Source organism: Neolamprologus brichardi, chromosome 20, assembly GCF_056152115.1.
Source record: "Neolamprologus brichardi isolate AB-2024 chromosome 20, ASM5615211v1, whole genome shotgun sequence".
Taxonomy (NCBI): domain Eukaryota; kingdom Metazoa; phylum Chordata; class Actinopteri; order Cichliformes; family Cichlidae; genus Neolamprologus; species Neolamprologus brichardi.
The window spans coordinates 14,602,626-14,630,115 of record NC_142123.1 but is presented as its reverse complement, the minus strand read 5'-3'; the positions used below and the strand labels follow the sequence as shown (position 1 = coordinate 14,630,115).

At 41.5% G+C, this 27,490-nt stretch overlaps 1 protein-coding gene across 6 annotated transcripts; it reads left to right on the top strand.

Moving 5' to 3' along the window:
- The first annotated feature begins 388 nt into the window (after positions 1 to 388).
- usp19 (ubiquitin specific peptidase 19) lies at positions 389 to 27,357 on the top strand. Of its 6 annotated transcripts, none has more exons than XM_006804063.2 (26): positions 389 to 726; positions 1,787 to 2,177; positions 7,038 to 7,166; positions 7,397 to 7,533; positions 7,776 to 8,306; positions 9,258 to 9,642; positions 10,751 to 10,907; positions 11,009 to 11,080; positions 11,603 to 11,718; positions 12,061 to 12,293; positions 13,303 to 13,495; positions 13,978 to 14,111; positions 14,225 to 14,383; positions 14,502 to 14,612; positions 14,709 to 14,819; positions 14,923 to 15,024; positions 15,130 to 15,270; positions 15,353 to 15,471; positions 16,390 to 16,533; positions 17,414 to 17,805; positions 17,899 to 18,009; positions 18,233 to 18,449; positions 19,378 to 19,530; positions 19,698 to 19,864; positions 19,975 to 20,150; positions 26,200 to 27,357. In XM_006804063.2, exons 2-26 carry the CDS (start codon positions 1,952 to 1,954, stop codon positions 26,338 to 26,340), a joined length of 4,557 nt encoding a protein of 1,518 aa, XP_006804126.2. In that variant the 5' UTR covers positions 389 to 726; positions 1,787 to 1,951; the 3' UTR covers positions 26,341 to 27,357. The 6 variants fall into 6 exon arrangements, with proteins under 6 accessions (XP_006804126.2, XP_006804124.2, XP_035769395.2 ...); XM_006804061.2 differs by having other exon boundaries at positions 12,055 to 12,293; XM_035913502.2 differs by lacking the exon at positions 26,200 to 27,357 and adding an exon at positions 23,836 to 26,171.
- The last annotated feature ends 133 nt before the right edge of the window (positions 27,358 to 27,490 follow it).

The window sequence follows — 27,490 nt, the reverse complement described above, 5'->3', positions numbered from 1 at the left end:
TGTAGTTGCTGCAAAACCAAAGTTACATACATTTTTCAGGAAAAGACAAAGAGACAAACTACTACATACTGTAGTCTAACAAGATAATGGAGACCTATTTGGGACAAGGCTTACTAAATCTAGACCTCTGTCCTTAACTTCTGTGAGAATATTGGTGCACAAAAGATGTCGTGAGCGCCATTAAATGTTGATTACAGAGGCTCTCGGATGCTCCTTAGCTGACTCAGAAGGTTTTCGGTGTCTCGAACATTTTTTACACATCGGAATAATATAATAAAGGCGGTATATACTATTCAAAAATTGAGAAATTTAATCTAATGCAGATTGCTATAGAGCGAGAGAGAAAGAGAGAGAGAGAGAGAGAGAGAGATCACGTGAGCATGTCAGCCAGGAAGTGACCGTGCAATCGTTTCAGGTTTGGCCGGTCAGCGCTGTAATTTCCTCCAAACAAAGTAGGACTCGCCCCGCAGAGGCCGGATGAAACCAATGGATTGAGCAGGATTTCTGCTGTTGTATTTTGTTTGATTTTCTTCGCAATTGAAATTTGAAGAAATGGGCCCCGGTTAAAGGAAAGAAGATTCTAGAAACACCGTGGACTACGGGGTTTCGAGTTCGGGCAGGAGCATAGCGGCCTGCGGCCGAGAAGGAAGCTTTAGCAACCGGGCAACGAAAAGAAGTCGCTCGCTATTGTGTGTTAAAACGGAATTAGCATCATAATAAATCCCCGTAAGTGTCATGTTGTTACGTTAATCTGAATGTAGTGTTTTAACTGCTAATGTTCGTCAGTTGTCACAAGATGTCTTGTCTTATTTGTTTAAATTGAATAGCCGTACCAACCGTTTGGTTTGAGCTACCGCTAGCGTGAGGCTAATGACTTTAGCTGCTCGGAGCTCTGTAGCAGCGCTTGATTAGACGACCTGCCCGGCGCTCCGCTGGGGCACACGGTAATGGAGATAAACTACAGCCATTAAAAACATTACTAGCGGTATGCAAAAGTAATGCGACTGTTTACTACTGCCCCGAGAAGTCAAAGCAGCGAAATTAGATACGGTATGTACACAAACAATTGTTACATTTCGCGGTGTAGACCAGGTACATCAGGGTTACGGTGTTATGTTACTCTTCTGAAGGTTAGCAGGTTTTTAAAAAGAGTTGCCAAAGCACGACTTTGAGAATATAAGGTTAGTTTGAAGCCTCGTGGAGACCTATGTGCATGCTTCATTATTTACAGGCACATGACAGCCACGAACACGTGTGCCTTAAAATAAACGAACCTATGTAGCTTGCTGGTTATTGACTAACTTACAGTAGGTAAGCTAACTAGCCTGATAAGGGGAAGCTCAGCAATACGGATTAATAAACAGCGGTCGGCTATTTAGTAAATGGGTTGTACTGAACGCTAACTAAAATGGCTGATTTATCTGTTGTCCTTTGTTTGTCATTTTACTGTGGGCTAGCAACTTGCGGTTGCTATGCTAAGGAAACGGAGCAAAGCTCAATGTCCGACTGGTTCAGTCGATGTTATGCTCAGCCATATGCTTTTTGTTGTAAGGCACAATAGTCATGTTCTTTTTCAGCATTGCTGTTATGTGACACCTGCTCCACAGCAGGTCCAAGCAGCTAACCCTCTCCCTGTCTCTGGATGTGTGCATGCGTTTGCTTGTGTGTGCGCATGTGCGCGCGCACACACACACATACCTACTCAAGTCCCATAGCTGTTTGATATTCTGTTACATCTTGCAAATTGCACATCATGCTAACTGACAGTGAATTATCTATGCTTTAGGTCCCCATCCCTCACTAGTCTTCCTGATTCTGTTCTGGGAGAGTTCAGACCAGCATCATCGCCAAGATAGCCGGGCCAGGCAGGAAGAGGCACACCTCAGATCCAGACCCCAGCAGTGGTAGTGACTCTGGCGACGGGCGGCCTGTCAGTGCCAAGTGCCTGAAGATGGCCAGCAGCGGCAGTAGTGGTGTGGCCGGGAGTGAGGCGGTGGGCCACCGTGGTGGAGCTCAGCAGAGAGGAGGCAGTGGCAGAGAAAACGGCTCAGACTTGCCCTCCAGTACGAGTAAGAAGAAGCAGAAGGACAGGGCCAACCAGGAAAGCAGAGAGGCCAAGAGAGCGGCGGCAGCAGCTGCTGCAGCCGTGGATGGGGTTATTGCAGAAGTCAAGAAAGGTAAGAATTACAAAAAGTGTCCCAGCTACACGCATTTTTACATTATTTTATTTTTTGTGGATGTCTACTCTTAAAATGTGGGTAAATGTTTTGTTTTGTTTTGAATGTAGCCTCCTTCCCTGTAGCGTGTCCCTGGTATTCTATTTTTCCCTACATGAAAGCTGGTTAGGCCACTTGTGTTGCTTTGGTGTCATTCAGCTGCTTTTCCATGGAGTTTGTCATCCTCCTGATGACTCAAATTCCACCATCTTGAACTTTAGCTAGTGACAGTGATTGTGGTCGCTGTTCTGCTTTGTGAGAAATTCACTGTAAGCCGGAGGGTTACTCAAACCACAGCCTGTGGAGAACTGGTTCATTTGTTTGCTGTGATCAGTTATTTTTGTCAGTAATTATTTAACTTCATTATAGATGCACATTAAAAAGCACATTTTTATTATGTCAACAAAGTCCTCTGGGTGTGAGACCCTCAGTGATCTAGAGTCAAAAGCATCTGCAGCCAATCAGTAATCGTCATCTTCTTTCTTCTGGTTCCTTTAGCTGATCCACCACAGCAGATTATTTTGCCTCCTTCTCATCCTATCCTAACATTCTCCTCTGCCACACCAGTTTTCTGCATGCCCTCCTTCACCATATGCACTGTAGGCAGAAACACACTAGTGATCTAGATTTACCTTTAAATGAAGCAGACAGACCAAAGTGCATGGCTGTAGTTGAAAGAGGTGTGCTGATTTTATAACAGAGAGCAAGACAAAATTTTCATAGCAAACAGAAACATAACAAAGAAATTGTTTTATGCTCAATTTTATTTTTTTATAATTGATGAATAGTACAATTGTAGCTGAAATTAATATGCAATTTGTTGCCTGGCCCTTGTTTGTGTCCCTAAATCAAACTTAAAGGGCTGTTCCAAGAACCCCCTTAAATCACCTGCCACCTACACTCACCAGGTGTAGGCCAAGGCAGTGGAGTTAGAGTCCTTAGGATATTGTTGAGGCATTTATCCCTTTGCAACTTCTTTATTGGATAAAACAGTAATAACAGCAATAAAATATTAACTACAACTACATTATATGAATTTGGTAGCACACGTATGTGTAAATGTAAATGCCCAGCTTTTAGTTTGTCATCATTTTATTTATTTTGCAGTACTAAACTTTTTTCTGTGTAGTGGAATAATTTGCACAAGAGAGTTGAAGAAGATGGAACGGGTTAAATGGAGTGGTTGGAGATGAGTGTCAGGGTTGATTTGTGACAGAAGGAATGTGAAAGTGAAAGAGTAGGTTAATAAAATAGTAGTGAGACCTGCTATGATGTATAGTTTGGAGGTGGTAGTACTAACAAAGTGATACAAGGCAGAATTGGAGGTGGCAGAGTTGACAGTCTTTGGATTTTCTTTGAGAGAGAACAGGATGGGCAAGATTAGGAATGAGTACATCAGAGGGAGAGCTCAAGTTCAGTGTTTTAGAGGCAAGGCTGAGGTGGTTTGGACATGTGCAGAGGAGGGATAGTTTTGATTATAAAGAGCCTCACAGAAGCAATAACAGTGTAACAGTCTTAGACTCACCATCTTCTTCTAGTAGATACTGAATATAATGTGTTAAAAGGTGAAGAAAATGTTTCATGCTTTCTGGAATTACATAATGGAATACTTTTCCAGTTTAAAGGTTAAAACAAAAGCAGCTGTAGTTTTCTTGTCTGACCACTGAAGGATTTATTTGAGTCCACATAATCTTTGCACAGATTTGTAAATTAGGTTTGTGGTTTCTTTCTTCTTGATGTTTCTCCTTTTCTTTTTTCCTTTTCCTCCATCATTTATCTGTCTTGATCGAGCAGAAGGTTGAAATGCTAATGCAAAGCTTCTCACATTTTCCATAAGCCCTTGATCAAATAAGCTATAGTCTTTGGCAATACCTGTAAACTATACACATGAGATTCGCCTGCCTTTTGTTTTACATGTTTTCTGTATTTGTACTCATGGATTTGGACTCAAAGCATAGATACCTCCCTAGCAACTAAAATAAGCACCACAGTAATAGAGCTGTAACCTGCAACAATTACAGCTCTATTACTGTAGTGCTTATTTTCTATTCAATAACCACTTTAGTCCAGCAGTAACAGCTTTTTGGCCAGTAGGGGGAAGGAACATAGTAGAAGATTGTCCCGTTTTTAGCACCTATTCCAATTGCCAATTGCATTTACTCTGTTTGTCTCTGATTTGGTGTCCATCGTGTTCTGATCTTCAGCATGTGTGACTACCATATTGTCACACATTTTGATATGTTGTTGTTGTTGTTGTTTTAAGCCTGCATAAATTGATACTAATAACAGCTTTTAAAGGTGATATTGGATCTCATGTTGATGTGAACGTAGTGATACAGCATTTACCTGACCATGTAGAGCACAGCTCATGCCTGTAATCAGTGCTTTGATTATATATACTTGATCGTGCTGGAAGTATTGTTTGTAAGTTATCTTAGTGGGTAGGGATGGGTATCGTTTAGGTTTTATCCGATACCGGTGCCAAACTGGTACTTTTGAAACGGTGCCGGTGCTTAAACGGTGCTCAAACCGGTGCTTAAAGAATGTAGAACACAAAATTGGTCCAAAAACCTCTCATGTTCAGCTGTTTTTTTGTAAAAAGATAACAATGTTAGCCTTTTCTGCAGCTATGGGGCATATATGGTATCATTCCTGGCTGGAAGCAGTGCTTAAACAATGGAAAAAACATACATTTTGTCCAAAAACCTCTCATGTTTAACTGTTTTCCACTTTTTCTTTGGTCATTTTAACCTTTTTGGCCAGGGTGAAGGGAGTATCTGCCATCAAACAAGAAGACAGCCGCATGTAGCTATGATGATGTTTGCTAGCTCACCTTACATGCATTAATGTAATAACGTGGTTAGTTAGAAATAAAGCACCGAAATGTGCGCTGCTTTTCGGTCTGGTTACTACTGTTTATGTCAGAACCGGTGCCATCATGGCACCGGATACTGGTACCCATCCCTATTAGTGGGTCTCATCAGACTAGACTGTGTTCAGGTCAGTGCGGCTGTTTGTAGTGTTAATAGATGTGCTCTACTCTGGCTCTGTTTGGTTTCTCATGAGACTGAATGTGAGAGTATTTGTCTTGCTGGTTCTCTTCTTCATAGTGAAGGGATGTTATTCTAGCTAAGATACTGCCAGATACTCAACCAGCTGTAGCCTTTTCATGAAAAGGCATCAGTAATTTTTTGATATTATTCAAAACCTGCAATCACCAACTCTGTTCAGTGATGCAAAGCAAAATGTATTTGGAAACGGCAAATTAAATCATTTCATTTTTTATTCATTAATAGTATTACAGTGTGAAATGCTATTTAAGTTGAATTGGTTGACTCACTTTAAATTAAATGTAATTTCATGTTCACAACATTCATGCTGGTAGTTGATCTAACCGTAGCGATAGTCAAAATGAGTTTACCTTAAACCAAAAGCTACTTTATTAAAAATAGATTTTGAGAAGTTATTTTTTTTCCAGTTGCTAGTTTTGTAGATCTTTCTAAAAGAAACTCTTGCTACTCGGCAGCCATCTTTGAAATGTTTTGGGGAAAAATAAATGGGAAGAAAATCTGAACTTCACTTTGAGAGTATTATGTGTGTTAATGTGTGCAAGTCAAATATGATGGCATACTGCAAAAAAAATAAAATTCTACACACGAGCAAAGTTTCAGAACCTCCACACAATACTTGGTGCTAGCATAATTGCCGTCTCCTCTCATCCAATCAGAGCGCTTAATAAGTTCTGTACTATTTGACAATATGGTTACTTTAAGCCAAGAAAAAGCCAAAGTACTGTTATCTACAACTTTACTAAGCCCACAATTGGACTTCACAAACAACAGTGCAACAACATGATTGGCTAATATTTTTACTTTTTCAGATGGTGATTGGCTCTTTGTTAGCTTGAGCAGGACAACTATGGGCTCTTAACAAATGAGAGCTCTCCAATTGATTTCTGTTCAAGAATCTTTGATTGCATGTCTGCTCCTTTCATATGTATATATATATATATTCTGGCTGTAACAGTCCACTGTTGCAGTAGTGTAATTTTAATTATACTGAGAATTCACAAAAAAATACACTTAAACACACATGTTAAGTGTTTAAAAAAACAAAACAACTTGTCACAAATGTCAACAAGTTTATTCCTGTCATTTGAGTGGCGCAGCTACACTGGTAATCTGACTGTCACCAGCTGAAGGGGATTGAGTGTTCCTTGTGACCTTTTTGGAGTGATTCAGTTGGGGAGAGATTGGATGAGGAAATGAGTGTGGGAAAGTTGAGACTCTCCAGTCGTTGATGAAGGCTGGGTGCTATGAGCCTTGTGGTACACGTCTTCTTGTTTCTCTTTTCTTTTTTCCACGTTTGTGTGTTGAGTCTACATTTGAAGAAGTGGCTCGGTAGCATGCAAATGACTTGATGATTTTCCTTCTTGCAATTGTTTACTTGGAATACAGTCTGTGTGGGGTGGATAATTTTAGATGTCCCATTTGTAATTGCTGAGTTCACTGCCTTCTGTCTGCCTCGGTCTGTCCGTGAGTGCTCTGGACTGACCCAGTTGAGCATATGAGCGCAGTGGTCTGTGTGAATGCGTGAGCATGTGCATTCAGTGTGTTTTCCTTTGGGTTCATTGTACTGATGCTGTACTCTTCATTGGTTTTTACTTTAAAATTTCCTTTTTTAACCAGATGATTTCTTTTAGTTTTTACGTTTTAACAGGGTCACTGTGGCTCAGGCTGGAGGCTGAGTGATCAGGGTGGAATAATTTTCAAGTTCCTGCTCATCTTTAAAACTCATTGCCTGCTTCTTTGTTTTTTCAAGATGTGTTTGTGGACTGGAAGCAGAATGTCAACGAAGTGACTGTCAGGCTGCGCTGTGGCGAGGGGGTGCAGAGGATAGAGGACATAAACACCACCTTCACAGACACACACTGCAATGTGGATTTCCCAGGTAATTCACAGCAAAGTATAAAAGTGGAGATCAAAATAGAAGCTGGGTCAGTCATAAAATATAAAACCACAAAAGTACATAGCTGTACAGTTTAGCCTTCAAACTCTGGAATTTGGACTTTAAACTTAATCCTTTGGTTTATATCTTGGATTTATTGCAGTTATTCTATTTGAAATGATACTGTAGGTAGAGCTGTGGTCTAATAAAATCGGTGCATTTTCATTTTTCAGATGGACGGCAATGGAGCTGCCAGCTGCAGGAGGAAATCGAGGCCTCATGTAGCAAAGTCCAGTATAAGGAAAAGGGAGGCTTCCTCCATCTCATCATGCACAAAAAGATTCCTTTCCACATCTGGCCTTCTCTAAAGGTGAGTCGCATAAAATTGTTCATCGCTCATTCAAAACAAGTTTAAAAGAATATTAAATCAAACTGAGGTAAGTATGCTAGCCTGCAAGCACCACACTGTACTTGTTATAAAGGTTCTGCATCACGTTTAGAAAAACATTTTGCCCAGACGTGACTGTCAGTTAATCTTTGAAGGAGAGTCTTGCACGTTGAAGCTTTAAGTAAGCCTTGTGTTTTTCTTCTGGCTCCTCTCCTCTGCTTTAGTCAAATAAAAAGAAGGAGGCAGTATCCATAGAGACCAAACCAGACATGAAGCCCGTTGCCTTGGAGTCATCAGAGAAAACTCCACATCTCCAGCCCCAGCCTCCCTCGTCACCTGCACACAGCGAGTCAAGACGCGGTGTTAGCAAATCATGTGTCAAACGCAGCCTGAAAACTAAACTGACAGGTGAAAAGGCCACTACGGACTCTGCAGGTGTTAAAAGCACAGCTGGAGATGGCTCCACCACCAGCAGCAAGCCTGTTACCATCACGAAAGCAGAGCAACCGCATCAGGAACCTAGTGCCAAACGCACAGTTGTACGGCTGCCTAAGACCTCTAAGGACGCTGCATCAGCCGACCTGCCATCTGTGATGTCTACAGCAGCTAATGAGAAATCCACCTGTGCCCACCTGCCCGCTGGTCAGAGCCCACAGACGGAACGGAAAAGTGGAGACAACAGATCTGAGACTCGTGGCAGCGGACAGAAACAGGGAGCAGAAGCAGCTGCTTCCACCCTTACCAACAGAACTCAGGTGAGATTAGATATAATATTGTCATTTATAATTTAGTTTCTTTACATGCCCGTAAATAACTGGATACAGTTGACTTTCTCCAGTAAGCTGAGCTGTTAACTGTCCTGTAAGCAAGAAACCTGCCAACTGTTAGAAAAACTTCCTCCGGCAGGGAAATAAAAAATTCACAAACACCAAAAGAGTGTGAACACACAACGGTAAAGAGCTGTCTGTATTGCACTATCTCTATTTTACACAGCCACTTAGCTACCCCAGCAACAGTATTGCTGTTTTCTTTTATTGTGTTTATAGTCACACACAGCTGTCAGGCGGATGTGACGTATTCTGAATGAGCCCAAAATCATGCAGAACACGATAAATAGAAATAACATATTTCCATATTTAAAATGATTAAACATTTTATTTTTTTATTTAAATAATTTCCCAACTCTGACTCATTTAAAGACTAAAATTGCAGATTATTTCCACACATCACCCAGTACTAGGATTTAATTAGATTACAGCCAGTAACACCATCTGCCATGTGTGGGCTCCCCTTTTCCAAGTGTCCCTGGAGCTTGGAAGAGATTTGTAGTTTTATGAAAGATTTTTACACAACATACTAGCAGATGCCATCTAAACCTGTCACCAGACAACAGCCTGCCAGATAAAGAGCAGTAAGTGAGACATGAGAGGACTGTCTGCTCATGTGTATTGGTGTGTTTTCATACAGCTAAGGTCACAAAAGTAACTTTGCAGATACTTTAAATCTCACTGGATAATCAGTTGTATATGGCATCCTTTGTTTTTGGTCACTGCTGTAATAAGAGGACTAGAGGGTGCTGTGTACACCCTTTCAAATGTGAAAAATCTGTAGCTCATAGATATTCATTTAGTCTCCTTTTCCTATGGGGACTTCCTGTTTTGTTTTTTTGTTTTTTTTAATGTATTAATTTATTTGTATTTTTTCAGTTGGCTGAGAAGCAAAACCAGTCATCAGACCAGTCTGGTGCAACAACAAATGTCAGTGTGAGCCAGCCAGCAGCTCCTGTTAGCACCAGTGACTGTGTTAAACCTGTCGCCTTCAACAAGGAAATGAATTCGACTTCTCCCCAAAGGCTGGGAGACAGAACAGACTCTGAGCCAGCTGGAAAACCTGTTGAGCAGGAATCGGAGCAGGATCCTCTGATTTGTCAGCAGCTTGGAGATATGGAAGTGGTACCAGTAGAGGCGATGGGAATGCCAGCCAAGCAAAGCCAGCCCCCAGGTGTTGCCCAAAGGAAGAGCAGCTGTGACGATGAGGAGAAGCGGGACCAGTCGAAGGAGGAGCCGCTACTGGAAATGAAGCAACTGGATGGTTAGTTGTATATGGTGCTTAAATGCGCTTCTGAAAAAGGTTAAGGGAACAGTTTAACACACCATCAGTCAATTCCGGGGACATCGGTTTGCTCAGTGAGGAGGTGTAAACCATTGGGAATCCATTTCACCTGCTTTGGTGCAAACAAAAGGAGAGCAAATGCACTGGAAAGGCAACAAGAGGACCACTCCAAAAAGGGGAATGTTTTTGCATGTGGAAGCCAAACCATTGCTCTTTCCTCGTCCCCTATTTGCTGATTTTTCTCTAGTTTTGCTTTTTGCTAGTATCCTTGTCACCAGTGACATGTCATAGTACCTGTAGTGCATTCATATTGGTTGACAAGCCCGGGTTCTCCATTAGCACAAGTCCCACTAAAGACCCTCATGCCACACTCATAGTGTCTGTTTTGACAGTTTGGTTAGAAATGTGTACAACCCTGTCCAGCTGTCCTTGAGTAATGGATCATCTCTTGGGGTCTCATCCATTCTTAAGACAGTGCTGGGAGGCTTGGAGAACACTATCATAACAGCACATGTGCTAATCTGGGGAAGCTGGACTATCCATGCAGCATGTACTGTGTGATGCTACCAGTGCAGTGCAAAGACAGTGGCAAAAAGTAGAGGTAGAGGAAAAATCAGTCAAATGGAGTAAGAGAGCAGTGGTATACCTGTAAAACCACTCACTTTCTTAGGTTCGGTTGTTGCATCTACAGTGTGCACCCCCCCCCCCCCCCCCCCCCCCTCAGTTTGACTGACTTTGTTATACTGTGATTATTAAGTGTAATATTTATTTATTTTGCTTATAATTGAAGGTGAAAATAGTAAATTCCAAAATTTGGCACCTTCCAAAATTCTCTTTTAGTCTCACTAACTTTTCATCTTCTTGAAACTGGTTTATGACCAAAGATCACAACTGCAACATATAAATGCTGAAAACATTTAAAATCCTTGGTTTCAAGCCAGCTGTGAGATAACCTTGGCTCTCAACCAGGACCTTGTCCTGCATACCTTAAACACCTTTCCTGGGATCATATTAGGCATCCTATTCAGATGCACAAACCACCTCAAATAACTTCTTTTTGTTAATACTTTGTCCAAACTTCCCACAGCCCCAGAGCCCATGGTAAACCTGCAGTATGTGAAGAATGATTCATATGAGAAGGGCACAGACTTGATGGTGGTCAATGTTTACCTGAAGGGGATCTGCAGGGATACAGCCAGAGTCATCTTCAGGGAACAGGACTTCACCCTCATCTTCCAGACAAGGTTATGACCATGAATATCTACTAATAAAGCACGTGGCTTCCTTTTGGCCAGTCTTGAAAGAGCAGCGAGTGATTGACCTTCCTTTGGCTTTCCTTTTACAGTGATGTCAGCTTTCTGCGGCTTCATTCAGATTGTGGACCGAACACAGTCTTCAAGTGGCAAGTCAAACTCAGGTACTGTTGGAGTTTGCTTGTTCTTGCTTAGAAACCAGAATCTTAAAATGAGCAGGTGAAGAGCGCAACACCGGAATGTTTTTCTGTGTAGATGTGTGGGCTAACTGTACAGATATACTGAGCTGTTCCAGGAACCACGGCCAGCTTCATCAGTATCTAACTAATTGGAACAGCCTAATTAGCCATGAAGAAACAAGAGTGCTAAATCACTAGGGTTAAATCAGGGCAAAGACATCAAACTTCTAAGGTAGCACCTGTCACCGCGTTTAAGGAAACTTGTGGAATCAAATTTCCTTATCTGTGGTTTCTTTTTACGGGTTTAAGCACTCGGCACAAATGCAAGTGGTGCGGAAGACATAAATATGTTTAATATCTGGAATGTTAGAAATGTCTTCCAGACATTATGTGATGAATAACAAAGTGGGAATGTTGCACTGATGACATTCTCGTAGATCACTCACCTCCCTGAACTTCTTTTTGCCTTTACAATCTGACCCGTGTACTCTCATTCCTGTGATTCAGGAATCTGATCCAGCCTGAGTTGTGCAGCTACGCCTTCACTCCCTCCCGTCTGGACATCACTCTGAAGAAGAGGCACAGCCAACGCTGGGGGGGCCTGGAGGCCCAAGCCACACAAGGTCTGCTGCCAGGCTTCTACTTGTCAACACTAGATAAAGTCTTTGGTTTTGTTCTGCAGAATTTTTGGACATGATAATCCAGAGAAGTTCCACAATAAAGATGACCAGCACTTATTACTTGAATTTAGGGCAGCATGTTGTCTATTGTTAGTGTTGTTTTTTTTTACTGTTTGTGGTTGAGACAAATGCATGTAGGATTTTCAGGTACAGGAATTTGACCTCTGTAACGTGGCATGTAAATGAATATTGCTGCAAAACTATATTTATTATTCCTGTGACATCTCTTGCTGATGACCTTCATTTTCTAACCACAACCTCTATTGTCCTCTGTTTAAGGTGCAGTGGGTGGCGCTAAGGTCGCTGTGCCCTCCAGCCCTGCCTGCATGGAGAAGAGCCAGCCAGGCAGCAGTCAGCACAACCTCCCAGCCAAGGAGGAGCCTCCGCGGGTTGGGGAAGAAAAACCCAAGACCCCCAAGGCCCCAACCAGAGTGGAAGATGGGGGTTTGGACTCTGTGGCTCCACGCACCGTCTCTGAGCACGTTGCTATTACCAAGCCAGAGCCTACTGTTACCATGGTGAATGGATTAATGAATACCCATATAGACTTGAAACTGTGTACTAGTGATGTGCGATACCACCGATTTCCTTTCCGATCCGATTCAAGTCAAATTCAGGGTGGTATCGACGATACTGATCCGATACCGATACTTTGTACAAAAACGTATTTTATTTATTGTATCTTTTATTGTATCTGAAATTACAGCGTCATAATGATTACAGAACATCAGATTACTTGTTATTATCACTTAATAATGCAGAATTCATCATATGGAAATAAAAAACCTGAAGTTGTGCGCTATTTGAACAGCTTGCCTGCCTGCAGCACTAAAGGACTCCCTGAGAAACGTCTGTCTCGCCCTAGCAGCACCTGTCCATGTCCGCTCCTCCTCTTCAGTTTGCCTCAACATACGCTCATCATATTCTCTGATATGATTTACTCTGAGGTGTTTGACAAATTTGTGGTGTTGCCACAACACCTCACTTTCTTGCCATATGTATTGCAAACCACATCTCGGCTTTTTGTGGATGTAAAATACATCTGCACATGACTCCAATTACGCTCAGCCATTGTTGTGAGTGCGCATGCCAAGGGGCTGTGACACATTTATACAGCCATATTTCCCACATGACTATGAAAGGCGGAAGTAGTTCCTTTCAATGTAGACAATCCGAATGATATAGTTTTTGTCCACTGTGTTCCTGTAAATGATAAACTACAAATTTACCCTAAATTACTAAAATATCGATATTTTAATGTGATAATCGATTCTAGAACATAAATGACTGGTATCGGAGGAATTGATATTTCAGTATCGATCCACACATCACTACTGTGTACTACTATTGTTATATTGTTTTTACTTTTAGTAGTTTTATTATCATTTGGTCCACGTGTGTCATAAGAGCTGACAGCAGCAGAGGTGACACCATAGAGTCTGGATGAGTGAATAGTTATTGAGTGAGGCTAATAAAAGTACATACAAACATATACAACTAGAGTAAATGACAGTGTGTGTTTCCCAGCCTAAGCCTACCTGCATGGTGCAGCCCATGACCCACGCACCTCCGGCCAGCAGCGAGCGCCATGAGGAAGAGGAAGAGAAGAAGGTGTGCTTGCCTGGTTTTACAGGGTTGGTCAACCTCGGAAACACCTGCTTCATGAACAGCGTCATTCAGTCCCTGTCCAACACCAGAGAACTCAGGGATTACTTTCATGGTAAATAATGGATTTACTCTTTTTACCTCTTAAAAATAATACAGGAATACATTTATAATTCAGCACTGTTTTAATAAATGCTGCTCTAATGCACACCCAAAGGGATAATTTACTTCATCTTTAATGCTGTTGCCAAGAAGAGCACCGTGTTGTTGGGTTTTTGTGTTGAAAACTAAAACAGGCTATGTTTTATTATGGCTTTGGTACAACGTCATGGCCCACAGGGGCAGGTTTAATGAGTGCTCAGGAACTTCCACAGGATTTATCTCCATTAGCTACAACTGCAGAAGTTTGTGGACTTGAAGCATTTAGAGCACTGAAAATCTGGGTCACCTAGTTCCTTGGACACGATGTAATTCGCCAAAGGTTGATAGAAAATAATATGGTGTATCAGTTAATGTCAGGCTATGCTGCTTGTTTTTAACTTTATCGTGGTGATGACCTATTCTTTTTGCATTCCTGTATTTTCTGTTTCCCCACAGACCGAGCATTTGAGGCAGAAATCAACTGCACTAATCCACTGGGAACAGGAGGCAGGCTAGCCATCAGCTTTGCTGTGCTGCTCAGGGCTCTTTGGAAAGGAACGCACCACGCCTTCCAGCCCTCAAAACTCAAGGTACAAAAGCAGCACCCTGAGATTTTCCTGAGATCTTCTCCTCTTCTACAGCAATTTTTCTTTGGAAGTTTTCAATCTGCCTTCATTTTCTCCATCTGTTTGCAAACACACAGGCGATTGTGGCGAGTAAAGCCAGTCAGTTTACTGGTTACGCCCAGCACGATGCCCAGGAGTTCATGGCATTCCTGCTGGACGGACTCCACGAGGACTTGAACCGCATCCAGAACAAACCTTACACAGAAACGGTTGACTCTGACGGGCGGCTAGACGAAGTTAGTGTTTTTCTTTGGCTAATGTGATGAGATGTGATTAAATGGTAACTGTTTCCTGCTAGAATTCTGTCAAACCTTGACCTGATGTTTTGTTTTGTTTTTTTTGTTGTTGGTGCAGGTAGTGGCAGAGGAAGCATGGCAGAGGCACAAGATGCGGAATGACTCCTTTATAGTAGATCTGTTTCAGGGGCAGTTCAAGTCCAAACTGGTGTGTCCCACATGCTCTAAGGTAACACAATAATACAATTCTTCAGTCCCCCCCCACCCCACAAACACACGTTTGGTTTCTGTTTATTGACATTGACATCTCTGACCTCTTTTTCAGGTATCTATCACCTTTGACCCCTTCCTCTACCTGCCCGTGCCGTTGCCACAGAAACAAAAGGTGCTCTCAGTTTTCTACTTCGCTAAGGAACCTCATAAAAAACCCATCAAGGTAAGATAAGAAACAGCTTTGCAGTTCTGCATCAATTATTAAGTGCTGAAATTCAAAGGTGTCTCTTGTGACCTGTAAATGAATATTCATCTGTATGTGTCAGTTTTTAGTGAGTGTGAGCAAGGAGAGCTCCAGTACTGCTGAAGTCCTGGAATCTATCTCTAGAAGTGTGAGGGTCAAACCCGAGAACCTCAGACTGGCCGAGGTTAGACATTTTAAAATGTCCTTTAACAGTACCGCAGACATTTAGAGGTGACTTTCTCAAGGACACTTTTTCTCTTTCTCTCTCTCCCCCCCCCCGCAATCTCAGGTGGGAAAGAACCGCTTCCAGCGAATGTTCCTGCCTCCCCACTCCCTGGACACAGTGTCCTCCTCTGACATGTTATTCTGTTTTGAGGTGCTTTCCAAAGACCTGGCCAAAGAGAGAGTGGTATTGCTCAAAGTGCAGCAGGTATAAATCTCGCTTTTACATTTTGAAAACCTGTGAAATATGTGACTACAAATACTTTAACAGCCTTGTGTTTGCTCTGCAGAAACTTCAGGTCCCCAATATCCCCATCTCCAAATGTGCTGCCTGCCTGAAGCCTCCGGTGTCTGAAGAAGACAAACTGAAGCGTTGCACTCGTTGCTATCGCGTTGGCTACTGCAATCAGTAAGTTTTCCAAAACATGTTTTTTTCCAACTGTAAATGGCTGATTAAGAACTTTCCAAGGGATTGCCTGGAAGAAAGCTGTAGTCCAGTGACTCCCATATCATATTATTAATTCAGTCGGTTAACTTTTCTATGAGCATGTGTTGGGAAATCAATCAATGTAGAGCAGTGACACAAACCACGGAGGCCCAGAAGAGTGCAGTCAAACGATGAGTTTATTAACACACAGGAGAGAAAACATCAGCATATGTCTTCCGCCAAAAATACACAGAGAATGGTTTATATATCATCAGGGTTTGACGCCCCCTCTTGCGTTCTATAACATATTTTTGTATTTCTAAGAACATCATTTGCATCTTGTACAGACAATGAGACAATTTTAGAGCTAAAGTCAGACACAGAAGTTCCTCTTTCTAACATCTTTTCCCAAATAAGGCGATAATTTCAGGCCCTGGAGATACCCGTGGACTTGTCCTCCTGTTGACCCATCTTCTGTCACCTGTTACTAAGTAAACTCAAATGCCACAGGTTCCAACAAGAAGCTGAATACATTCAGGCCTTCGCTCAAGCCTGTTCCTAGATTATATGTACTATATGTATTATAAGCGTGTAGCGGCCTTCTATGTTCTAAGTCTTTTACACAATAGATTGTGAAGTCATAGCGCTTCACAAAGTTTGAAACCTTCAATAAACTGAGACTGAACATCAACTCTGAATGAGCACAATCACGCAATGTGTATGAAATACTTCTGGCTGTACCTGTAATAAAAGGTTAACATGGTGGAATTAGCTTTAATAAACATCTTTAATACAATATCAAATGCTATAAGAAATAAATGATAAAACTGCAGATTATATGTTAGCAATAAAATTTCTGTACTTCCACACATGTTAACTCTTCTGCTCTTGTTTCTCCAGAGTGTGTCAGAGAACCCACTGGCCCAACCACAAAAGTCTGTGTCGACCCAACACAGAGAACGTGGGCCTGCCTTTCCTGGTCAGTGTGCCAGAGTCTCGACTGTCATATTCCCGGCTCGTCCAGCTTCTAGAGGGTTATTCCAGGTACACAGACACTTTTATTTCAAGATCATCATGTTTGATTTACTAATATTAAATTTGCTGTGACGTGTCTGAATTAGAGATGGTCCTGGGAATTAGTTTTACTTGATTAATGGAAGAAAAAACTACTTGACGATTCTAAAAGTATAAACAAAGACAAGACGAGGTAGCGAATGGTGTCTAAACAAATTCTTCATCTATTTAAGGGCCATTTGTAACTGTTAATCACATTTTTTAATAAACTGTTCATATTAAATGCTGCTGAAATGTGCAGCAAAGTTTGCTACCAGCATTGTTTCTTTGTATTACACATCTACATGTCTGTGGAGTAAAGTATGCATGTCTGACACAGTCTTCTATTCATTTCAATCTATTTGACCTTTACTTTTTCTCTTTTTCTACAAATATTTATTTATTTGCTTTTCATCTTTTAATGGAATAAAGAAGTATGATTTTTATGTAGGTGTTAGCAAATCCTTTTCTCTCATGCTCCACTGCTAAAGCTCAAAATGTCATTAATAAAGGATTCAAGTTTACTTTTATAAAAATCATTTTCATTCAACTTAGTTTCTCTCTGTTTTCCTTTTTCCCCCTGTCACTGTCTTAATTCTGGAAACTTGAGCAATAATCAGATCTCCCTGGCTGTACTTTGTATTATCTCTGTGCCAGCTACACAGATGGATCTGTGAACACCCAGAGACATTTTTGATGCTCAGAGTATGACAAAAAAAAAAAAAGTTCTGAATGTCTTTTCAGTCAACGCTTGTGCTTTTTGATGTAAAATAATCAGAGTTTAATGTTTATGGCATTTAATAAACAATATTATGTGAACATACTAAAATGTGAACTTTTAGTATAACCTTTACTCTCTCTCTCTGTGCAGGTTTTCCGTCAACGTGTTCCAGCCTCCTTTCCAGTCAGGCAGAACATCCCCTGAAACATCACAGTCCCGAGTAGACCTCCCTCCAGTGCCAGCAGGCTCCCCTGACAGTCCTGGATTGGAGGATGAAGCTGTGGGTGGTAGCAGTACTGTAGGAGCAGGTAAACTGGAGCTGGAGAGCCACGCTTCGCTGCCTGAATCCCAGGCAGAGTATGCTCAGGCCTCAGCCATCCACTCAGGGGACTCGGAGTCCCTCTCCTCTTCCCAGACGTCCCTCTCCACCACACGGACCACAGATTCAGGGTTCTCCGAGTCACTCTCTTCTGCTTCTTGTTGCTTTCTGGACCCTCATGCTGAAAAAGAAACGTCCTGTGAGAAGGCTGTGCGGCCAGAAGGTAAATGTATTGTACAGATTTCTCACTATTTTGGTGATTTGTAATATTATTTGTAATATTATTATTTATTTAAACTTCTTGAACATTCTGCAGCTGCAGTCGCAGGGTATCAGCATCCGTGTGAATCTGCTTCAGGTCATGCTAGTCAGTTCTACATCGCTCTGCTGGATGCAAACAACAAGGAGCAAAGGCTGGATGAGAGAGGTACCACCCCACTTTCTACAGAACAGATTTTCTTTAGTTTTATTCTTCTCATTGCCATATTGGGTTAATTTAGCAAGATAAGGTGCTAAATTGAAATCCTCTTCAAGACCTTTCTGTCATAAGATGCGTTTTGACTTTTTCAGGCTTCTGAGGTTTAGTGTTACAAAAACAAAACAGAAAAAGTTCCACACACTAATGTTTTCCTCTATCAACCCGTCTGCAGAAGATGCACTGGCAGACATACCTGATGATGCAACCCTGGAGCTGGTGTGGAAGAACAACGAGCGTCTAAAGGAATATGTGCTGGTGAGCTCCAAGGAACTGGAGTACGAGGAAGACCCGGGTTCTCTGAGTGAGACGGCCAGAGCGGGACACTTCACCCTCGAGCAGTGCCTCAATCTTTTCACCAAGCCTGAAGTGCTGGCACCTGAAGAGGCTTGGTAGGAGTCTTTAAGAAATGAGCTCTAAATAATGTAGCATCGATTGTGATTCTAGACATGTAGCTCTTTTTCAGGTTATTCACAAATTCCGCTTTGTCCGATGTAATTCTAAACTTGGTGAACATACCAAGTGGTAAATGTGTCTAGCCTGTGTAACGATAAACTCAGGTTTAACTTTCTCTTTCCCACTCCCAGACAGCAGCGACTAAACTAGGAGACATCTTGTATACAAACTTCAAAAAGAGGAACTAAACTTAACACTTAACCCAACAGCCTGGTCTGTAGCTGGATAGTGTCAGGGCTCCAGATCCTGCATAGACATTCAAACAGAGGCTTTTATTTGTGTATCTTTGTGTATTATTACATGAGAGAGAGAAAGAAAAAGATGTTGATACATCGAAAGGGAAAAACTCAGTATACTACAGTTACATACACTAACAAAACAAACTGAGTTTGGATAATGATGCTCTCAGGTTTTTAAACAATGTTCAGAGGTCAACTTTTCTGGGAATGATCTAAAATTTATACCTGGGTCCATCTGCTACGTGGCTAGGGGAAGAACTGGTGGCAACCAGTATTTTTATTGTTTATTTCACAGCATTATTCTTTAGGTACCACAGTCATTGCAGTAGTGATGGTGACGATAATAATCCAGTGGACTTTAGAAATTCTCAGTTTCTGAGTTCAAGTAGAACGCTGAATCATAGTGAACATAAGTAAACAGGTGTCTGCTGCGTAAAATTGGATTAGGACATAACATTTGCCCAGTACTTTATTACTCTACACTGTGCTAAGAGATACATTAGTGAACTTCATAGTTGAAACTTCTTAAATGAAATTCGGTGCAGGCCTGACCTGAAAAGTCTTATTTGATTATGCTGTGCAGTCGTCTCATCAGCTGGTCTTTATCTCTGCTCTCTGTGTTAAGGTACTGTCCAAAGTGCCAGCAGCACCGTGAGGCCTCCAAGCAACTGTTGCTGTGGCGTTTACCCAACGTTTTGATCATTCAGCTCAAACGCTTCTCCTTCAGGAGCTTCATTTGGAGGGATAAGATCAATGACATGGTCGACTTTCCAGTCAGGTCAATACAAGCTAAATGTTTTTGTATCTTAATTTTCACATCATTTGAATGTTAATGAAAAAAAGATTTGGTCAATTATTTAGCTAAGTGTGACTATTATTAGTAGTAATACTGTATCATACTATACTGTATTTGTTTCTATAACATTAGCCTCTCTCGTCTTTCAGGAATCTAGATCTAAGTAAGTTCTGTATTGGCCAGAAGGATGAGATGCAGCAGCCTCCTATCTATGACTTGTATGCGGTCATCAACCACTATGGAGGAATGATAGGAGGCCACTATACTGCCTACGCTCGCCTGCCAAGTGACAAGAACAGCCAGCGCAGTGATGTTGGTAAGTCTGATCAGTGGCATCTGTTTTTATGTATATGGAAGTTATACAATAAGTTCCACTCTGACATCTTGCTACCACTTATCGGCCTCTCTTCCCTCCTTGACTCTCAGGCTGGCGTCTATTTGATGACAGCACCGTAACAATGGTGGACGAGAGTCAAGTGGTGACGCGTTATGCCTATGTTCTGTTCTACCGGCGACGAAACTCCCCAGTGGAGAGGCCGCCACGCTTCCTCAGGCCTGTAGGTGCAGAGTCGCCCACTGCTGTAGGAGCTACTGCCAGCCAGGTGAGAAAGCCATAACAATAAGACAGGAAATTACCCACAGCTAACTTAGAGCCCCTGTAGTTTAGTTTTTGTTGTTTTTTTGGGTGGGGGTGAGTGAACTGTTACTGTTAGAATGCAGTGTGGTTGATGGGCTGTAGTAGGGCTGGGCGATATGGCCTAAAATTCATATTGCGATATAATTTGAAGCATGTGCGGTAACGATATATATCGCGATATATTCTTTTCTTCTGTATAACGTATTTTCCACACTATAAGGCACACTTAAAATCCTTTAATTTTCTCAAAAATCGAGAGTGTGCCTTATGTATGAATTCTGGTTGTGCTTACTGACCTCGAATCGATTTTGGCGTGCAGAAATCTGTTAAAAAATGTTTTAGTGCAACCTTGGTAAGCCGCACTGCTTTATGGATTGTCAGAGCATTACGGCTGCTGTAGTGAGGAGCTTCGCGGAGTAATCTGGGTCCAAAACTCCGTCCCCCTTCAGGTCTCAAAGTCAAACTAAGAGTTAAAAACGGTCTAAATTCTTTCATCTTTAATTAAATCATCAGTGTTGCTGCTTTATCAGGTGTAACAATTACGTTTAACATCCCGGCATCCATGAAAACAGAATTTATTAAATTTAACGGAGTTAGAAGTTAACAGGAAGTTAGCTCGCTAGTTTCCACCTAAACATTTCATACCATGTTCTGACTGAGAGATTTTTGAAACTAATTAAAACGTACAGCTCTGCTACCACTTCCAACATAAATGAAGACAGGAAACTAAACAGCAGTGGCGTTTGCAGGGTTACTGAAGTTGGACTACCTGGTATATAATGTTGTGCTGCGTGATTGCTAGCGACACAGCTATGTTAGCATAACATTAGCACAGTGAAGGATGAACGCCAACTTTTTTTCCACTCGATAAAAGTTAACGTGAGGGACTCTGGTGGTTAGGGACAAATGCAATCGTATAGCAAGATGCTATACACGAGCCAAACTTCAGTCAGGAGAACAACTGAAATTATTCATCCACAATACGAGGTTAGTTATTAATATACTGCAACAATATGGGAATAGAACAGCTGCAAGAGAATTCAACATTAATGAATCAATGTTACGGAAGTGGAGGAAGCGCAGTTTTTGGCTTTCCCCAAAGTTCAAAAGTGCTTCTCTTTGCTATGATTGTCGCCCGCCATAATTTTCAGATGATAATGGTTGTAGCCGCTGCGATGCTTTCAACCAAAACAGGCGCAGCTTGATGACATCATCAACATGCGATAGAGCGGTATAGTCTTAAGCTGTGTCCCAAAACGTCGGCTGCATCCTTCAAAGACCGAGAAGGCCAGAAGTGCGAGGCTGTGAAATGGGACGGTCTAGCCTTCAGATTTGCGTCACCGCTGTGTCGGTGGAGTTTAATAAACTCGGCTGTCTCCTTGCTGTCTAAAATATAACAGGACACTGGCGTAAATTCTCGACCGTCTCACACTTCTGTTTAATCAGTTTTCTGTTTAACGTTTATTCAGCTGTGTGAAAATCCCGGAGGAACCCACTCAACGGATTAATAAAGTTTTATTTAATCTAATAGCTTTGATCTCAGCCAAAGCGATTTACTCCAGAACAAATAAAACACCCAAAAAAGGCAAACAATTACATTTTTAAGTTATCTGAGTGACTTATATATCATGTTTAACCTGAGTAGCGAAAGAGCGGGGGTCTGAAAACAATGAAGCCGGGAGTCCGCTGCTCTCGCCGGCTGGAGTGACCATTGAACCCCCCGGCTTGCTATCAAGCTGGTGGGTAACAAACTCCGAAAACGTCGGCACACGTTTGCAAATATGCGATGTCTTGATAAACCAAGCAGATATTTGTAATTTACACAGCTACTTTCTCGCCTTAAAATATGTTAAAAGTTTATTTTGTGGCCCAGAAAGATTAATAAGAGTAATTTTAAAACTTAGTAGCGGCCGCCATTGTTGGCAGCTGAAATTTGGCTGGGCTGCGCTATGAATTCTGGGATATGGTGGGCCACGAAGGACACACCCGACCCATCCTTCAAATTCGGGGAAATGAAGGAAGCATTTGAAGGAGTCGACGAATTGGGACAGCCTTCGTCGCCTGGCTGTGACGTAATCGGCCTTCAAATGCAGCCTCCGGAGGATGCAGCCGACGTTATGGGACACAGCTAAAATCTCTATCGTTGGACAAATTTATATCGTTTCTATTGTATATCGTTTATATCGCCCACACCTAGGCGGTAGGGACATTTTAGCTTGGGTCAGTGTGGTTAATGAGGGAGTTTATCATCTGTTTATTCCTTTGTACATTGTATCGAGTCCACCTGTCATTGGGGTTTGGGATATTAATAAGTGTCACACTAATGAGGAACTGGCAGTACTTGCCAGGTGTTAAGAGACAGGCCTGTGTGTTAAATCTCTCTGAGAACTGCTGCTTCTGTTCAATTAGTCTTGACAAGAGGAGCTTGTGCTCTGACATTGTTAATGACAAACAGCCTAGTGGGTTTATAATGGATAGATCCATCACGAGACACACTGTTAATCTCTGCAAAGCTCAGATGTCAAGTGGCATTAGCTTTGTGGGTTTTTTCTTTTCCCTTTTTCCCCACTACTTGAGTGTAACTGCTTTTGAGGTTTTTTGTGGGGTTTTAAATATTATTCCCTATCATTAATAAATCTTGTTGTTGATCTGGTGGACAATTGAAAAGCAGGAAATACACATTATAAGCAATTTCAGTGTGTATTGTCAGTGATCTTGCTTAGACATCCAAATCCATATGGGTATAAAATTAAGTGGAGAATGGTCTAAGGAGCTTGGAAAGAAAATCGTCTGGACTTCTTTAGGTTGCTTGAAGACACAACCTAAAGAAGTCCAGACGCGTTTCTTTCCAAGCTCCTTAGACTACGATGACCTGGATGACTGAGAACCTTCAAAGACATAAGTGGAGAATGTATAATCTGCATTTTATTGTCCTTTTTCATACATCTTGGGGGGCACTCTGATATTAAAGGATTCCCTTTTTAAGTAAATGAACAGCTAAATATTGTGAGTGTTTTTAGTGGAAGAGTATTGTGTTTTAAAGACTTTATATTCACTTTTAAGCTGTTTTTCATTCCTGTCCTCCTTTGTGCTGGAACACTTTAGCCATGTATTGATCAGTGAGAACCATTGAGTTGTCTTTCCATGTGAGCACAGTGCAAATGATATACAGATTATTTATTAAAAACTGACTTCATGTCACTGCTGGATGTGAAGAACTCCACTTTGTTCCTTAGGGATGAATGCTGTACAGTCTTTGTTCAGTTACTTTCATTTCAGAAGCTGTCAGATGAGATTTCAAGGCTCAGGCTTAAATTTCATATCAATCTCGCAAAATTTGCTTAAATTGGTAAGAATATACTATGTTACAGTGTTTCCAACAAAATGGTTAAAATATACATTTCTTAACCTGGGCTTTTAGTAAGAAGAGCTTGAAGATGTCCCTTTATTTTCTGGCTCCTGTAAATTTGATTCCCACTTAGAGAACAATCTCCTCACTGTCCCAGTTTCAGTAGAGCACACATGTCATCTCCGTACAAATCACTGTGCTCAGCAAATACACACATTTGGAGGTTTCTCGTGTAATCGTAGTATTTGTTAGAACACGCACCTTTTCGCAGAAGCTGACACAGGTTTCCCGCCAATCGCAGGCCTCTCTAATATGGCGGGAACTGGAGGAGGAAGACGATGGGCTCGACGAAGGGCCCCGTGGACTGTTCCTCTCTGCGCTGCGGCGACACCGAACACAGAGAAACAGAGACGAGGAAGAGGAAGACGGAGCCGAACAGTCGGTGCAGCGGCACCGCAGGCAGAGGATGTTGGACTATCCCGACGACGACTGCGTACGATACTTTGTTCTGGGCACAGTCACTGCAGTGCTCGCTCTGTTTGTCAATTTGGTCTACCCTCTTCTTTACAAAGCCACCTGGAGCTGAGTGCTGGCTGCAGGCTTTACGTGCTGGACCGCCCCTGAAATCATAAATGTCTGTAGAAACGAGAAGAGATGTTTTCAGTGTTTTTCCAGTAAAATATTTGTGTTCTACATAGCACCACAATACTTGAAGTGGCTAAACCCTTTAAAATACTCGGCACTACTTCACATATTAAGACTTAAACAGGCTGATGTTAAAGTCACAGCTGCTGACTCTTTCAGGAGAGCTACCCCCATGCTGTAATGATGTACTGGGTGTAGATTTCTCACTACATTACCTCTGCATTGTTTTAAAGTGGCTTCGAGCTCTGTACATTTCTAAAGAAAGTTGCCATTTTTATTGTCTCACGTAATAATTCTCGGATGATCAGCCACGACGGCCTTAATTATACATTGTATGTGTGGTGTTGAAGCGCAAACCCTGAAAGCTTTTTTGGAGCCTGTTTAGATGCGTTCAGGAGTCAGATAATTGTGTAGGATCCTTTTTAAGATGCTTATAGGAGCATTATAGAATAGTGAGGACCTGCTGAAAAGCGCCTTTTGTTTCCAGTGCACTACACTCATAAAAGATCAACGTGCAGGATTCGGGGCCATCTAGTGGTGAGGTTCCAATTAACTGAATGCCCATTTCTTTGGAGCACCTATGCAAATCTACATTATAACCGTTTGAGTCTTCCCGTCTGTGTGACTTGAGAGACATCTGTTTATATTTACAGGTGTTTGTACACTAATGAAAACAATGATTAATATATTCTTATAGAGCCCCATAAATCCTACACATTGGTCCTTTAACAGTAGAAATGTATGATGGGTGGAAAATGTGTTCTTGAAGAAGAAAATTTTAAACCTCTTATTGTATGTATATGTATGTGTGTGTCCGTGTGTGCAGCTGCTTTTAGTTTGTATTCTGAAAATTAAGAAAAATGAATTTCGGGGCCTTTTTAAAATTTCTGATCTTGTCAAGACAACATGTCCTCTTTTACATGTACTGTAGTACACTCTAATTATATATATATATATTTTTAATTGTGTGTTTATTGAATACCTCTAAGCCATAACTGCTTTGAAAAGTTAAGAGGTTGTGTTTTGTGGGGGTGGTGGGGACTTCCTTCTGTTCATTTGTTTTTGTTTATTTTTGAGCAGTTTGCAGCTAACGCAGTATATTCAGAGCAATAAAACTATACATGTTTGTCCGCCCCTGAATGTAATGTTTATAAATTGCACTGCTTTAAATGGAGTTGAATTCTGAATGATTTGGGAGCTCTAAAGGACAATTACACATGAATTGTTCCTTACTTGTAAGCTGTAAGTAAAGGTATTTTTGTAGAGCCGCCTTTAAGTTTAAAATTTTAAAATATATTTATTAATTAATGATTCTGTTTAGCAGCTTAAGTTGCTGGACGACTTCATCCACAGCCACTAACTGTTTGCAAGTGTTGTTGAGACTCCACACCGTCCACAGATCAGTTCTTTGCTCTGCAGTCATCCCGTGATGATCATGTGTGTGAGTGTGTATTTGGGTCTCAGGGAAATCTTTTCTGGTATCAGGTCAGAGTACACAGACCTGTATGTGCTCTGCCTTACTTGATTCAGATATATGCAATTCTCAAGTCTTTATTTTATTTTATTTTTTTTAATTTGTCTACAGTGGTCTTGATCTAGTTTGTCTTATTTGTCTCCTCAAATCAACTCCGTAGATGTATTTTAGGGGGCACGACCTCCAATTGCTGATTGGCTAATGATTTAATGGACTTGACTGATAAAGTTATCTTTGTGTGTGAGTGTGTGTTGGGCCTAATTTAAAAATGTTAATTGCAAAAGAACAATAATCATAACCTATATTTTGATGCCTCTGTATAATATTACCAAGTTATTGCAAGTAGTTTATTGAAGAGATCATAGCCTATTTTAATTTCCATGCAATAATGTATCTCAATACCTCCACCTGAATGCTGCTTTCTAATATATAAACTTTGTGAAAATAAAGTCTTTTATAGTCTTTGTGTTTTCCATGCCCACACATGAACACTCTCTGAATGCTGAACCAATGTGATTTATTGTGAACGCTTGGTTTATTTTGCAGGCCTCTAGCCAGTCGCTATTTGGGACGGATCTGGATGCCGAAGGACCGCCTACGCTGACCCCTGAGGTACCGTCTGACCTCTTTGCCCACTCCGGCGAGTGTGCAGCACCATCCTACGGCAACATGGAGGAAGTGGACTAACAAGTATGAGGGCTGATGAAAGAAAGGACAGGAGAGTGGAGATCCGTGGAGGTCCCCCAAGTGGGAGCAGCTCCTCGGCTGATGACGCATCTGTCGTCATTGGTTACACCGGCATCTGAATCAGGTGTCCGGGGGGTGCAATGCAAAAAAATCTGCAGGTGTTCTGAGGATTTGACTGCACTCACTTGAGACAGACCTTCATTAATATACTCACATTAATAGCCATTGAAAAAGACTTAACAAGTTACATGTGTAGTTTTATTCATTCAGTTCATATGGGGACACTTATGATCTCAGAGCTCCTGTTAACAGTAGCAGTAAGTAGTAAAGCTGCTGCTAATGGAGTTCCTCCTCCACCACCTAACAACCACCTACCAGAGAGAGGGTGTCCACGCATCAAAGCACCTTGTGGTCTGGTTTCAGGCTAAAAACCGGCTCTTGCTAACATTAACCAGACCTGTGGTCGATTATTAGGGTATATTTGGACACTTTGATGATTGTCGTAATATAAATGTGTTGTTTGTTTTTGTTTTTTTCCTTTTAAAGTTTGAGTTGCCTGGTTTGATTTGTTTGTGGTGGTGTATTCAAGATGGACTGGAATTGTAGCATCACATTAAGGAAAACATGAGATGGTGCTGACCCACCTTTTTTTAGTGTGTGTTTTGTTTTTAATACAGTGAGCACACACTTTTTCTGTCCCGTTCCTTTCTAGACTCACTTTCTCTAGCTTTGTTCATTTTTTTTGTACCTGTTTAGTTTTTTCATTCCTGTGGATGCTTTTGTCTAAAGGCTTCAGTATAAATTGAAATGTGCATGGCTGCATGTAACCCGAGCTCCTCGTCAGATGTACCCTCACCCCCTCTTGCTGCATTTCATTACTTCTGTTTCCTGTAAGCTGTCTAGCATCATGTTCTCACCCTCCTTTGTAATGGACTGCGTATATAATGTGGGGATCATTAAGAATGTTGCTGTGGATGCATATAAATGGTTAATATAAATAAAAACAGTTTTGAGAGTTAAAGACACCGGTGCCTGCAGTCTTCTCTCTATTGCCTCTGTGCATAAACGGCAGGCTTTGAGCGAGCATTGCGCCAAAAGTGAAACTCTGTTTAGACTTGAGAAAAAGAATTGTTGATGTTCACGAAGCAGG

Bases quoted from the DNA above. Each gene is read 5' to 3' on its own strand.
- usp19 (XM_035913501.2), top strand. From the start codon at position 1,952: ATGGCCAGCAGCGGCAGTAGTGGTGTGGCCGGGAGTGAGGCGGTGGGC. The intron at 8,307-9,257 runs GTGAGATTAGAT...GTATTTTTTCAG, and splicing joins CCCTTACCAACAGAACTCAG to TTGGCTGAGAAGCAAAACCA. The intron at 15,271-15,352 runs GTATAAATCTCG...TTTGCTCTGCAG, and splicing joins TATTGCTCAAAGTGCAGCAG to AAACTTCAGGTCCCCAATAT.